We start from the raw sequence: 13,528 nt of genomic DNA, 5'->3' as shown, positions 1-13,528 counted from the left end.
CAATGTGCAGAGCACCATCACCGCAGAGCCGGATACACAGCCGACCTGCACCGCACACCTGCTATATACACAATGTGCAGAGCGCCGTCACCGCAGAGCCGGATACACAGCCGACCTGCACCGCACACCTGCTATATACACAATGTGCAGAGCACCATCACCGCAGAGCCGGATACACAGCCGACCTGCACCGCACACCTCCTATATACACAATGTGCAGAGCACCATCACCGCAGAGCCGGATACACAGCCGACCTGCACCGCACACCTGCTATATACACAATGTGCAGAGCGCCATCACCGCAGAGCCGGATACAGAGACGACCTGCACCGCACACCTGCTATATACACAATGTGCAGAGCGCCGTCACCGCAGAGCCGGATACAGAGACGACCTGCACCGCACACCTCCTATATACACAATGTGCAGAGCGCCATCACCGCAGAGCCGGATACACAGGCAACCTGCACCGCACACCTGCTATATACACAATGTGCAGAGCGCCATCACTGCAGAGCCGGATACACAGGCAACCTGCACCGCACACCTGCTATATACACAATGTGCAGAGCGCCGTCACCGCAGAGCCGGATACAGAGACGACCTGCACCGCACACCTGCTATATACACAATGTGCAGAGCGCCATCACCGCAGAGCCGGATACAGAGACGACCTGCACCGCACACCTGCTATATACACAATGTGCAGAGCGCCATCACCGCAGAGCTGGATACACAGCCGACCTGCACCGCACACCTGCTATATACACAATGTGCAGAGCGCCATCACCGCAGAGCTGGATACACAGCCGACCTGCACCGCACACCTGCTATATACACAATGTGCAGAGCGCCGTCACCGCAGAGCCGGATACACAGCCGACCTGCACCGCACACCTGCTATATACACAATGTGCAGAGCGCCATCACTGCAGAGCCGGATACACAGGCAACCTGCACCGCACACCTGCTATATACACAATGTGCAGAGCGCCGTCACCGCAGAGCCGGATACAGAGACGACCTGCACCGCACACCTGCTATATACACAATGTGCAGAGCGCCATCACCGCAGAGCCGGATACAGAGACGACCTGCACCGCACACCTGCTATATACACAATGTGCAGAGCGCCATCACCGCAGAGCTGGATACACAGGCGACCTGCACCGCACACCTGCTATATACACAATGTGCAGAGCGCCATCACCGCAGAGCTGGATACACAGCCGACCTGCACCGCACACCTGCTATATACACAATGTGCAGAGCGCCATCACCGCAGAGCTGGATACACAGCCGACCTGCACCGCACACCTGCTATATACACAATGTGCAGAGCGCCATCACCGCAGAGCTGGATACACAGCCGACCTGCACCGCACACCTGCTATATACACAATGTGCAGAGCGCCATCACCGCAGAGCTGGATACACAGCCGACCTGCACCGCACACCTGCTATATACACAATGTGCAGAGCGCCGTCACCGCAGAGTCGGATACAGAGACGACCTGCACCGCACACCTGCTATATACACAATGTGCAGAGCGCCATCACCGCAGAGCTGGATACACAGCCGACCTGCACCGCACACCTGCTATATACACAATGTGCAGAGCGCCGTCACCGCAGAGCTGGATACAGAGGCGACCTGCACCGCACACCTGCTATATACACAATGTGCAGAGCGCCATCACCGCAGAGCTGGATACACAGCCGACCTGCACCGCACACCTGCTATATACACAATGTGCAGAGCGCCGTCACCGCAGAGCTGGATACAGAGGCGACCTGCACCGCACACCTGCTATATACACAATGTGCAGAGCGCCATCACCGCAGAGCTGGATACACAGGCGAGCTGCACCGCACACCTGCTATATACACAATGTGCAGAGCGCCGTCACCGCAGAGCCGGATACACAGGCGAGCTGCACCGCACACCTGCTATATACACAATGTGCAGAGCGCCGTCACCGCAGAGCCGAATACACAGGCGACCTGCACCGCACACCTGCTATATACACAATGTGCTGTGCAGAGCGCCATCACCGCAGAGCTGGATACAGGGGCGACCTGCACCGCACACCTGCTATATACACAATGTGCAGAGCGCCGTCACCGCAGAGCCGAATACAGGGGCGAGCTGCACCGCACACCTGCTATATACACAATGTGCAGAGCGCCATCACCGCAGAGCCGGATACAGGAGCGACCTGCACCGCACACCTGCTATATACACATGAAGCAGAGCTTGTAATTAAGTGATGTCACCTGCAGTCCTATGTAACACCACAGATAACAGTGATATCTCTGAGTACAGATAATGTAGTAGATGTCACCTGCAGTCCTATGTAACACCACAGATAACACAGTGATATCTCTCTGAGTACAGATAATGTAGTAGATGTCACCTGCAGTCCTATGTAACACCACAGATAACACAGTGATATCTCTCTGAGTACAGATAATGTAGATGTCACCTGCAGTCCTATGTAACACCACAGATAACACAGTGATATCTCTGAGTACAGATAATGCAGTAGATGTCACCTGCAGTCCTATGTAACACCACAGATAACACAGTGATATCTCTGAGTACAGATAATGCAGTAGATGTCACCTGCAGTCCTATGTAACACCACAGATAACACAGTGATATCTCTGAGTACAGATAATGTAGTAGATGTCACCTGCAGTCCTATGTAACACCACAGATAACACAGTGATATCTCTGAGTACAGATAATGTAGTAGATGTCACCTGCAGTCCTATGTAACACCACAGATAACAGTGATATCTCTGAGTACAGATAATGTAGTAGATGTCACCTGCAGTCCTATGTAACACCACAGATAACACAGTGATATCTCTGAGTACAGATAATGTAGTAGATGTCTCCTGCAGTCCTATGTAACACCACAGATAACACAGTGATATCTCTGAGTACAGATAATGTAGTAGATGTCTCCTGCAGTCCTATGTAACACCACAGGTAACACAGTGATATCTCTGAGTACAGATAATGTAGTAGATGTCACCTGCAGTCCTATGTAACACCACAGATAACAGTGATATCTCTGAGTACAGATAATGCAGTAGATGTCTCCTGCAGTCCTATGTAACACCACAGATAACACAGTGACATCTCTCTGAGTACAGATAATGTAGTAGATGTCTCCTGCAGTCCTATGTAACACCACAGATAACACAGTGACATCTCTCTGAGTACAGATAATGTAGTAGATGTCTCCTGCAGTCCTATGTAACACCACAGATAACACAGTGACATCTCTCTGAGTACAGATAATGTAGTAGATGTCTCCTGCAGTCCTATGTAACACCACAGGTAACACAGTGATATCTCTGAGTACAGATAATGTAGTAAATGTCCCCTGCAGTCCTATGTAACATGTTGATGGGAGATGCCCCACACGCTCAGCTCTGCTATATCTGTACATTACACACATTACAGAGTGATAATCTTGCTGATCTTTGGAATCGGGTCCAGGGTCCTATAGATACAGGATCCCCTCCCCCGCTATAATTGGTATTAGATGTAACTCTGTCTGACTCGGTGCATTGTCGGCTTTTTACATTAGTAGAGGGGCCCATAATATTTTGGGCTCAGTGCTCTCTTCTGATTGGAGGAATGGCCTGGTCGTTGGAGGGTTAATAGTCTGTGCGGCGGATGCTGCGTACGTTGCTGACACAGGGCGCGGCGCTTTAGTTTTGAGCTGTGAAATGATCAAAGAGGGCGTGCGATCTGCGAAACAAGCGAGGACCGGAACCTGCATCACTGGGAAAGGGCAAAGACCCCAAGATGTCTGTAGGGCGCAAGTGACCCCAGAGGGTGTAGGTGACCCCAGAGGGGTGTAGGTGACCCCTGAAGGTGCAGGTCACCCCAGGAGGCAGGCGCAGGAGACCCCCCCAGGGGGCGCAGATGACACCAGAACATCAGAGGGAGCAGGTGACCCTGGAACACCAGAGGGTGCAGGTGACACTAGTGGGCGCATGCACCAGGAGGAGCAGCATGGGCACAGCTCCTGCCTCTCCTCTGCCTGATCGTTTCGTGCAGACTGGGGTGAAATGCGCAGGATCCTCTCATCTCAGCACTGTGCAGTGACTACTGGCTGATAACAGGGAACAACTGGGAACGCTCTACACTACATATCCCAGAATGTCCTCCTTGCCATAGAATAATACAACCAGACTGTTATACAAAGATAATCCCGTCCCCCGGCGCCCCCTTTACCTGGTATTGATGATGCACCTGCTGCTCCGGGGCCCAGACCATGGACTGCACCCCGGACCCCGGAGATATGGGGGACAGGGGGCCGGAGTTATCCAGGACATGGAAGGCCTTGGTGATGGGGCTGTAGGTTCTCACTCGCTCAATGAAGACATTGTCCTTGTCTGAGACGCTGCCGTTCTCCGACACCCAGTAGTTGGAGGTGGACATTATACCTGAGGAGGAGACGAGATGTGAACGTCCAGACAAACCCACCGGGCGAAAGCAAACTCAGCCACCTGCTGGGAGTTGTAGTCTCACCAGAGCGAAGCAGCGACAGAGGTTGTGCGCAAATTCAATCCACTCCTCACACCTCGGGCAAAACAATCAGGTTCTCGTCAGGTTACAGAGCAAACATCAACCCTCACGTCTTATATAATATATGGCGGAGCCGGCGGGTGGGGGGCGGCGACACCTCACAATGACGGGTGACAGCCCGGGCGCAGGACAGCTCAGGCGGTGTTCACACAGAGAGAAAGTGCAGCAGCTAAAACAGCAGCTCAGCAGCATACTGTGCCAATCTGCAGCCAGCCGACGCGGAGCGGGCAAACTCCGCAGCCGGCCGACGCGGAGCGGGCAAACTCCGCAGCCGGCCGCCGCGGAGCGGGCAAACTCCGCAGCCGGCCGCCGCGGAGCGGGCAAACTCCGCAGCCGGCCGCCGCGGAGCGGGCAAACTCCGCAGCCGGCCGACGCGGAGCGGGCAACGACGCGGAGCGGACCTGCTGAGGATTCTACCAACCTCACCTGCCAGTGACTGGTCTCAGCCGCCGCTGGCCACACACCACAGTGTACCAGTAACAGACTTATACTGACTGTCACCAGGTCCCCAACCCTGGAGCTAGAACGCCTCTCCTCAGCTGATAACAGCGAGCAGCAGTTTGTATATATTATACCACCACCAGACTCTTTGGTTTTCCGGAGTCTCTGCGGTCATGGGACCCGGGGGCCCCTCCAAATGCACAGGGGGCTCTGGGGAGAGGGGCCACAAGCGCTGCTCTCTGAAGATGTTCCCATTCAGCACCACAATAATTAGTATATTAGTGATAACGAGTCTGCAGGGACCGGGCCGCCAGCAACCAGAAACCTGCAGAGCATCGCACCAGGAGGACGAGGTCTGCAGGGAAGGCTCTGCCGCTGCCGGATGCAATGTAAGCCCGGTCCTCAGCCCCCCGAATATCATCACAGACCCCAGATAATGGGGCAGTAAGGGCCCCTCCTGTCATCACTCTGTGCTGCCCACAGCTGTCACTCCTCTGCCCCAGGGATTATGGCGCTGTGCCCGCTACATGCACCTAGAAGACCACTAAAGAGGCACCCCCTATATACACACACAGCCCCCTCTTATATACACACAGGACCCCCTACATGCACCTAGAAGACCATTATAGAGACAGCTCACATATACACACAGCCCCCCGTGCACACAGTCTCCGGTCCCTGCACACAGTCTCCGGTCTCTGCACACAGTCTCCGGTCCCTGCACACAGCCCCCCGTGCACACAGTCTCCGGTCCCTGCACACAGCCTCCCGTGCACACAGTCTCCGGTCCCTGCACACAGCCCCCCGTGCACACAGTCTCCGGTCCCTGCACACAGCCCCCCGTGCACACAGTCTCCGGTCCCTGCACACAGCCCCCCGTGCACACAGTCTCCGGTCCCTGCACACAGCCCCCCGTGCACACAGTCTCCGGTCCCTGCACACAGCCCCCCGTGCACACAGTCTCCGGTCCCTGCACACAGCCCCCCGTGCACACAGTCTCCGGTCCCTGCACACAGCCCCCCGTGCACACAGTCTCCGGTCCCTGCACAGAGCCCCCCGTGCACACAGTCTCCGGTCCCTGCACAGAGCCCCCCGTGCACACAGTCTCCGGTCCCTGCACAGAGCCCCCCGTGCACACAGTCTCCGGTCCCTGCACAGAGCCCCCCCGTGCACACAGTCTCCGGTCCCTGCACAGAGCCCCCCGTGCACACAGTCTCCGGTCCCTGCACAGAGCCCCCCGTGCACACAGTCTCCGGTCCCTGCACAGAGCCCCCCGTGCACACAGTCTCCGGTCCCTGCACAGAGCCCCCCCGTGCACACAGTCTCCGGTCCCTGCACAGAGCCCCCCCGTGCACACAGTCTCCGGTCCCTGCACAGAGCCCCCCCGTGCACACAGTCTCCGGTCCCTGCACAGAGCCCCCCCGTGCACACAGTCTCCGGTCCCTGCACAGAGCCCCCCCGTGCACACAGTCTCCGGTCCCTGCACAGAGCCCCCCCGTGCACACAGTCTCCGGTCCCTGCACAGAGCCCCCCGTGCACACAGTCTCCGGTCCCTGCACAGAGCCCCCCCGTGCACACAGTCTCCGGTCCCTGCACACAGCCCCCCGTGCACACAGTCTCCGGTCCCTGCACAGAGCCCCCCCGTGCACACAGTCTCCGGTCCCTGCACACAGCCCCCCGTGCACACAGTCTCCGGTCCCTGCACAGAGCCCCCCCGTGCACACAGTCTCCGGTCCCTGCACACAGCCCCCCCGTGCACACAGTCTCCGGTCCCTGCACAGAGCCCCCCCGTGCACACAGTCTCCGGTCCCTGCACACAGCCCCCCCGTGCACACAGTCTCCGGTCCCTGCACAGAGCCCCCCGTGCACACAGTCTCCGGTCCCTGCACACAGCCCCCCCGTGCACACAGTCTCCGGTCCCTGCACACAGCCCCCCGTGCACACAGTCTCCGGTCCCTGCACACAGCCCCCCGTGCACACAGTCTCCGGTCCCTGCACACAGCCCCCCGTGCACACAGTCTCCGGTCCCTGCACAGAGCCCCCCCGTGCACACAGTCTCCGGTCCCTGCACACAGCCCCCCCGTGCACACAGTCTCCGGTCCCTGCACACAGCCCCCCGTGCACACAGTCTCCGGTCCCTGCACACAGCCCCCCCGTGCACACAGTCTCCGGTCCCTGCACACAGCCCCCCCGTGCACACAGTCTCCGGTCCCTGCACACAGCCCCCCGTGCACACAGTCTCCGGTCCCTGCACACAGCCCCCCGTGCACACAGTCTCCGGTCCCTGCACACAGCCCCCCGTGCACACAGCCCCCCGTGCACACAGCCCCCCGTGCACACAGCCCCCCGTGCACACAGCCCCCCGTGCACACAGCCCCCCGTGCACACAGTCTCCGGTACCTGCACACAGCCCCCCGTGCACACAGTCTCCGGTACCTGCTCGGCCGCCGCTCGTCTTTCCTCTCCCGGTTTCTCTTTCTCTCTGAGCGTCTCTATTGGCTGCGGACCCGTCAAACTCTCCGGGGGCGGGGCGGACTCCGTTAGGCGTGGCACACACGTGACAGGTGTGACACCTGGTCTCCGCCCCCATGAGGCGCAAGTAAAGAGCAGAGTCTGTACGATATCGATAGTCAATTCCCACACGATATCGCATCGTCCTGTGCGCGGCAGCCGCTGCAGTCACTGATCGCACGGGGTGGCCACATGTTCTTGTGTGCTGTGTTTGTTCTTTTTTCTGGACATACATGTGACCTGAATGATCGGCTGCAGTCACTGTGACCTGTAGACTGACGATCATCAGAGTCAGATTCATCTTCATTGTGGGCACACTCTCCCCCTGCAGTGTCTTGTTATCCCTCTGTTATTCTTCCTGGAAATGTGTGATGAAGGGGCGTGCCTGATTGGTCCCTGTCTGCAGGGACACGCCCCCTACTGGTGGCTCTCAGGCATCAGTCAGATATTTGCAGGAGGAATAACAGAGGAACAGCACAAGCCTCCAGGAGCAGACGCTCATGAGAGCAGGCGGCCCTCATCACCTCCTCCTGTCACAGGTCTTGGCTCGGGGGGTCTCAGTGTATAGGAGGTGTTAATTGTCTGTGTTGCCAGAGTGATGTGTTTCGGTCCCATGCACGCTGTTACTGTATGTGGTAGCGTTACTGCGACCAGGTAGCTGCTGCGCCACATAGTGGTCAGGTAAGAGCAGCGTGGCCTAATGTTAGGTAGTACAGGAGGAGTGACATGTGGCCGGTTACAGAGACGGCCTGCGAGGGGTCAGTCCTGCAGAAGGGTTCAAGGACTAAATACACGGCATGGAGTAACGACCGGTCAGGGAACCCGGAGGTGACCTCCTAAAGGTCCGGAGCCTACGGCTCACCCCGACGGGCCCAGGGAAGTCTTCCAACTGGACACTGTCAGGGTCAAGAAGCGGACAGCGGTTATAATATGAATGGGGAACGGATGCACAGGCCCAGCAGTCTGCAGACTAGATCCAAGATAGCGGGGATAGGCCGAGAGAGTACCCCAGAGAAAACACCCGCAGAACAGGAGGCGTGTGGAGCCCCCCGGCCCGCCGACCGTACAATCCTACAACTCGCACTGCGAGTGGAGTCGTTCTCAGCACAACCCTTCAAGAGGAGCTGCAGGGAAGACACCTAAGGTGCAAGGATTACTGCCAAACAAAGATGGCAGAGCATGGCCTAGGACTGACTGCAAGCCCCACATATCGACCGCGAGCCCCACCCATCAAACGCGAGCCCCACCCATCAATCGCGAGCCCCACCCATCGACCGCCAGCCCCACATATCAACCGCGAGCCCCACCCATCAACCGCGAGCCCCACCCATCAATCGCGAGCCCCACCCATCGACCGCCAGACCCACATATCAACCGCGAGCCCCACCCATCAACCGCGAGCCCCACCCATCAATCGCGAGCCCCACCCATCGACCGCGAGCCCCACATATCGACCGCGAGCCCCACCCATCAAACGCGAGCCCCACCCATCAATCGCGAGCCCCACCCATCGACCGCCAGCCCCACATATCAACCGCGAGCCCCACCCATCAACCACGAGCCCCACCCATCGACCGCGAGCCCCACCCATCGACCGCCAGACCCACATATCAACCGCGAGCCCCACCCATCAACCGTGAGCCCCACCCATCAACCGCGAGCCCCACCCATCGACCGCCAGCCCCACCCATCGACCGCCAGCCCCACCCATCGACCGCGAGCCCCACCCATCAACCGCGAGCCCCACCCATCAACCGCGAGCCCCACCCATCAACCGCGAGCCCCACCCATCAACCGTAAGCCCCACCCATCAACCACAAGCTCCACTCATCGACTGCCAGCCCCACATATCAACCGCGAGCCCCACCCATCAACCGCGAGCCCCACCCATCAACCGCGAGCCCCACCCATCAACTGCGAGCCCCACCCATCAACCGCGAGCCCCACCCATTGTGAGCGTGAAGCTGCACCCTGTGTGCTCGGAAGCTGGGGATTAAGAAATGCCCCATGTTCAGTGATGCCCACCTTTGTCGGGTGCATCAGAGAGACGGATCGCCCTTCCCAAGAAGCTGATGGGGAGCGGGCAGCAGCCCTGAAGAAATGGGAGGAAGAACCAGAAGTGGCCCCACCATAGAGGGTGCGGTCCGGAAAATGGAGACTTCCCCAACGCTGCAAGTTGGTGCCATTTCTGTTCTGAAAGCAGAGTGAGATGGAGAGCGATCCGACCACTGAACCCTTTCTCACCAGGGATGGCTGCTGGTACGGATTATGGGCTTGCAGTGTCCCCAGCTGTCATACTTGGAAGGACTGGGTCACCCAGCAGGCTGCAGAAGTCAAGGAGGGGCAACCCAGGGATCTGCAAATGTGGAAGGGATCTCCAGGGGACTGGGACCCATTGTCACATTTGGTGGCTGCGGCAAGTGAAGCCCCACCACCTAAGGCAGCAGCAACAGTGGCTCCTAAACACTGCCTCAGCCTCCAGCAGCTACAACAAACATGGCCAACCAAGAATCCCAGAGACCTAGAGGCAACAGCGGCCCCGGGACTACCCCTCACACCTCAACTAACAGCAGTCCCGGCCACAGTAACTTGGCAGCCCAGAAACCCCCGGGCGAGAATCCTCCAGCCCGGCACCCAGTTGAGGCGAAGTGGGTGGCCCAGGTGATCGAGAGCAAAGAAGAAGCGGGAGGCCTGGGTGCGGAATCAGTTGGCGCTCCCTGGCGGTGGCGCTGTGGAAAGTCGCGTGAAACTTAAAACTTTAGGGTCACTTAGATATTTCCTTATTTTTCAAAGAAAAGCACATTTTTTTGTCAGTGAATCTAACATTAAATTAAACAGAAATCCCCTCTATACATTATGTGGTAAATGACTATTCTAGCAGCAAACGTCTGTTTTTTAGTGCAATATCTACATAGGTGTATAGAGGCCCATTTCCAACAACCACCACTCCAGTGTTCTAATGGTACGTTGTGTTTGCTGTGTTAGAAGGCTAATGGATGTTTACAAATCCCTTGAAAACCCTTGTGCAAGTATGTTAGCACAGCTGAAAACAGTTTTGCTGATTAGAGAAGTTATAAAACTGACCTTCCTTTGAGCTAGTTGAGAATCTGGAGCATTACATTTGTTGGTTCCATTAAACTCTCAAAATGGCCAGAAAAAGAGAACTTTCATGTGAAACTTGACAGTCTATTCTTGTTCTTAGAAATAAAGGATATTCCATGCAAGAAATTGCCAAGAAACTGAAGATTTCCTACAACGGTGTGCACTACTCCCTTCAGAAAAGAGCACAAACAGGCTGTAACCAGAGTAGAAAGAGAAGTGGAAGGCCGCGCTGCACAACTGAGCAACAAGACAAGCGCATTACAGTCTCTAGTGTGAGAATTCCACGCCTCACAGGTCCTCAACTGGCAGCTGTGATTACATAGTACCCGCAAAACACCAGTGTCAACGTCTACAGTGAAGAGGCGACTCCGGGATGCCGGTCTTCAGGGCAGAGGGGCAAAGAAAAAGCCATATCTGAGACTGGCAAATAAAAGGAAAAGATTAATATGTGCAAAAGAACACAGACATTGCACAGAGGAAGATTGGAAAAAAAAAGTGTTATGGACCGACGAATCGAAGTTTGAGGTGTTTGGATCACACAGAAGAACATTTGTGAGACGCAGAACTACTGAAAAGATGCTGGAAGACTGCCTGACGCCATCTGTCAAGCATGGTGGAGGTAATGTGATGGTCTGGGGTTGCTTTGATGCTGGTAAAGTGGGAGATTTGTACAAGGTAAAAGGGATTTTGTATAAGGAAGGCTATCACTCCATTTTACAACGCCATGCCATACCATGTGGACAGCGCTTAATTACAGCCAATTTCATCTTACAACAGGACAATGACCCAAAGCCACCTCCAAATTATGCATGAATATTTAGGGAAGAAGCCGGCAGCTGGTATCGGTATGGAGGGGCCCAGTCACCAGATTTTACTCCTATAGAGCTGTTGCAGGAGCAGCGTGACCGTATGGTACCAAAAAGTGCCCATCAACCAATCCAACTTGTGGAGGGGGGAGCATGGGGGAAATATCTCCAGATTACCTCCGCAAATTACCAGCTAGAAGCCAAAGCTCTGCAAAGCTGGAATTGTGCCGAAAGCAAAGTGTGAAGAGGAAATTATTATTTCATGTAAAAATCATTATTTCTGACCTCGTCACTCTCTGGACGATATTCTCTATTCTTTATGCAGCTCATTTGTAAATAAAAGCATGATTTATCATGGAAAAGACAGTTATCTGGGTGACCCCAAACTTTTGAACTGTAGTGTATATGTTAATGACGGCTCTGTGTTCGAGGGTCCCGCTCTAGATTGTGTCTGCTTCGTGAAGGATGACGGAGCATGTGGATGGCACGCAGTGGCTGTGGTCCACACGGAGGGAGCCAGTGAAGGCATTCGAGTGTCGCTTACGTTGTGCACTCCGCACTATAGTGGGGAGACAGAAGCCGGTGGAACAGCCCTGTTAGAGGCGACATGTTCTCTGGCAGTGGGGAGCGTCAGCCAGTGGGGGGCGGTCTATAAAAGTGGGCAAGTCACAGACCACCTGGGTCTGAGCATGGCCGTCAACTGCGCGGCAGGATGTATTACCGTTCTTTGACTACACCCTCAGTTGTGCTTGTTGCACGTATGAGAATGTTCCGCGTTCTGTGAGGGGCCGGTCAGGAGACATCGACCCTCAAATTGTGGAAGATTTGTTATGTTTTCCACCTCTCCCATTTTCTAGGCTGAAAATTCAACCAATGACCATTGTTAATTCTTTACAACCTTTAAAATGTTCGAAAACTTTGTTGTGCAGAATAATTTGGAACAAGTAAAAAAAAAAAGATCCTGTTGGATGATTTGTCCAATAAAATGTGATTCACCCTCTATGGCTGAAGATTGAACATTATTCTGATTCATCTGCATCCACCGTTTAGGCTGCTTTCACACCTCCGGTTTTAGCAGAGTCGGCCAATGCGGCTCTAAAACCTATGCAACGGATGCGGCGACAATACCGCATCCTTTGCATACGTTTTTGACATGCGGCCAGTCCGTTTTTTGCTGCTTGCGGCACGCTACTGAGCATGCGTAGTGGAAAAAAACGCATGTGGCGGCCGGATGCGGTGTTTGCCTATGGACGCCGCATGCGGCGTCCATAGGCATGCATTGCAAATCGCGCCGCATTGGCCAGTTGCGGCACGAAGAAGTTTTTTTGCTGGACAAAAAAACGTACCAGGCAACGTTCCATCCGGCCGCCGCATCGGGTAAAGGCTGCTTTACACCAGACAATCTATCGTGCGATAGATCGTCGGGGTCACGGTTTTTGTGACGCACATCCGGCATCGCTGGCGATGCCGGCCTGTGTGACACCTCCTAGCGACGCAGTATCGCTCACAAATCGTGAGTCGTGTACTGCTCGCTAGGTTCCATAATATCGTTTAATTTAGTTGTTCATCGTTTCCGGGGTAGCACACGCCGCTCCGTGTGACACCCCGGGAACAATGAACAGCAGCTCACCTGCGTCACTCGGCCGCCGCCGGCTATGTGAAGGAAGGAGGTGGGCGGGATGTTTACGTCCCGCTCATCTCCGCCCCTCCGCTTCCATTGGCCGGCGGCCGTGTGACGCCGAACGTCCCTCCCACTCCAGGAAGTGGACTTTCGCCGCCCACAGCGAGGTCGCACGAGAGGTAAGTATGTGTGACGGGGGTTACCTACTTTGTGCGCCACGGGCAGCGATTTGCCCGTGACGCAAAAAGGACGGGGGCGGGTATGATCGATAGTGAAATTGCACAATCGGTCGTACCGTGTAAAGCCCCCTTAAATCTGCCGCATGCGGCAAAAACCGGACCGAATGCAAGCCCATGCGACACAATCCGGCACTAATGAAAGTCTATGCAAAAAAACCGCAACCGGCGGCAAAAAAAAAAACGGTTGCGGTTTTT

The 13,528-nt window shown here is 55.8% G+C and overlaps 1 protein-coding gene across 3 annotated transcripts in view; it reads right to left on the bottom strand.

The window, feature by feature from the left end:
* Positions 1-7,722, bottom strand: part of POF1B (POF1B actin binding protein) — an 89,838-nt gene extending 82,116 nt beyond the window's left edge. The window contains exons 1-2 of one of the 3 annotated variants that reach the window (XM_075323071.1): positions 7,455-7,722; positions 4,260-4,471 (exon numbers count right to left, since the gene is read on the bottom strand). In XM_075323071.1, the coding sequence (XP_075179186.1) occupies positions 4,260-4,471; positions 7,455-7,707 (465 nt within the window). In that variant the 5' untranslated portion in view covers positions 7,708-7,722. Of the gene's footprint in view, positions 1-4,259; positions 4,472-4,556; positions 4,630-7,454 lie in introns of those variants that run through there. The other 2 variants (XM_075323072.1, XM_075323073.1) reach the window with 2 other exon arrangements.
* Positions 7,723-13,528: the final 5,806 nt, after the last annotated feature.

The sequence above is a fragment of the Anomaloglossus baeobatrachus genome, chromosome 9 (assembly GCF_048569485.1).
Source record: "Anomaloglossus baeobatrachus isolate aAnoBae1 chromosome 9, aAnoBae1.hap1, whole genome shotgun sequence".
Classification (NCBI taxonomy): domain Eukaryota; kingdom Metazoa; phylum Chordata; class Amphibia; order Anura; family Aromobatidae; genus Anomaloglossus; species Anomaloglossus baeobatrachus.
Note: the sequence above shows the minus strand (reverse complement) of the source record. Positions and strands in the feature narration are given on the sequence as shown.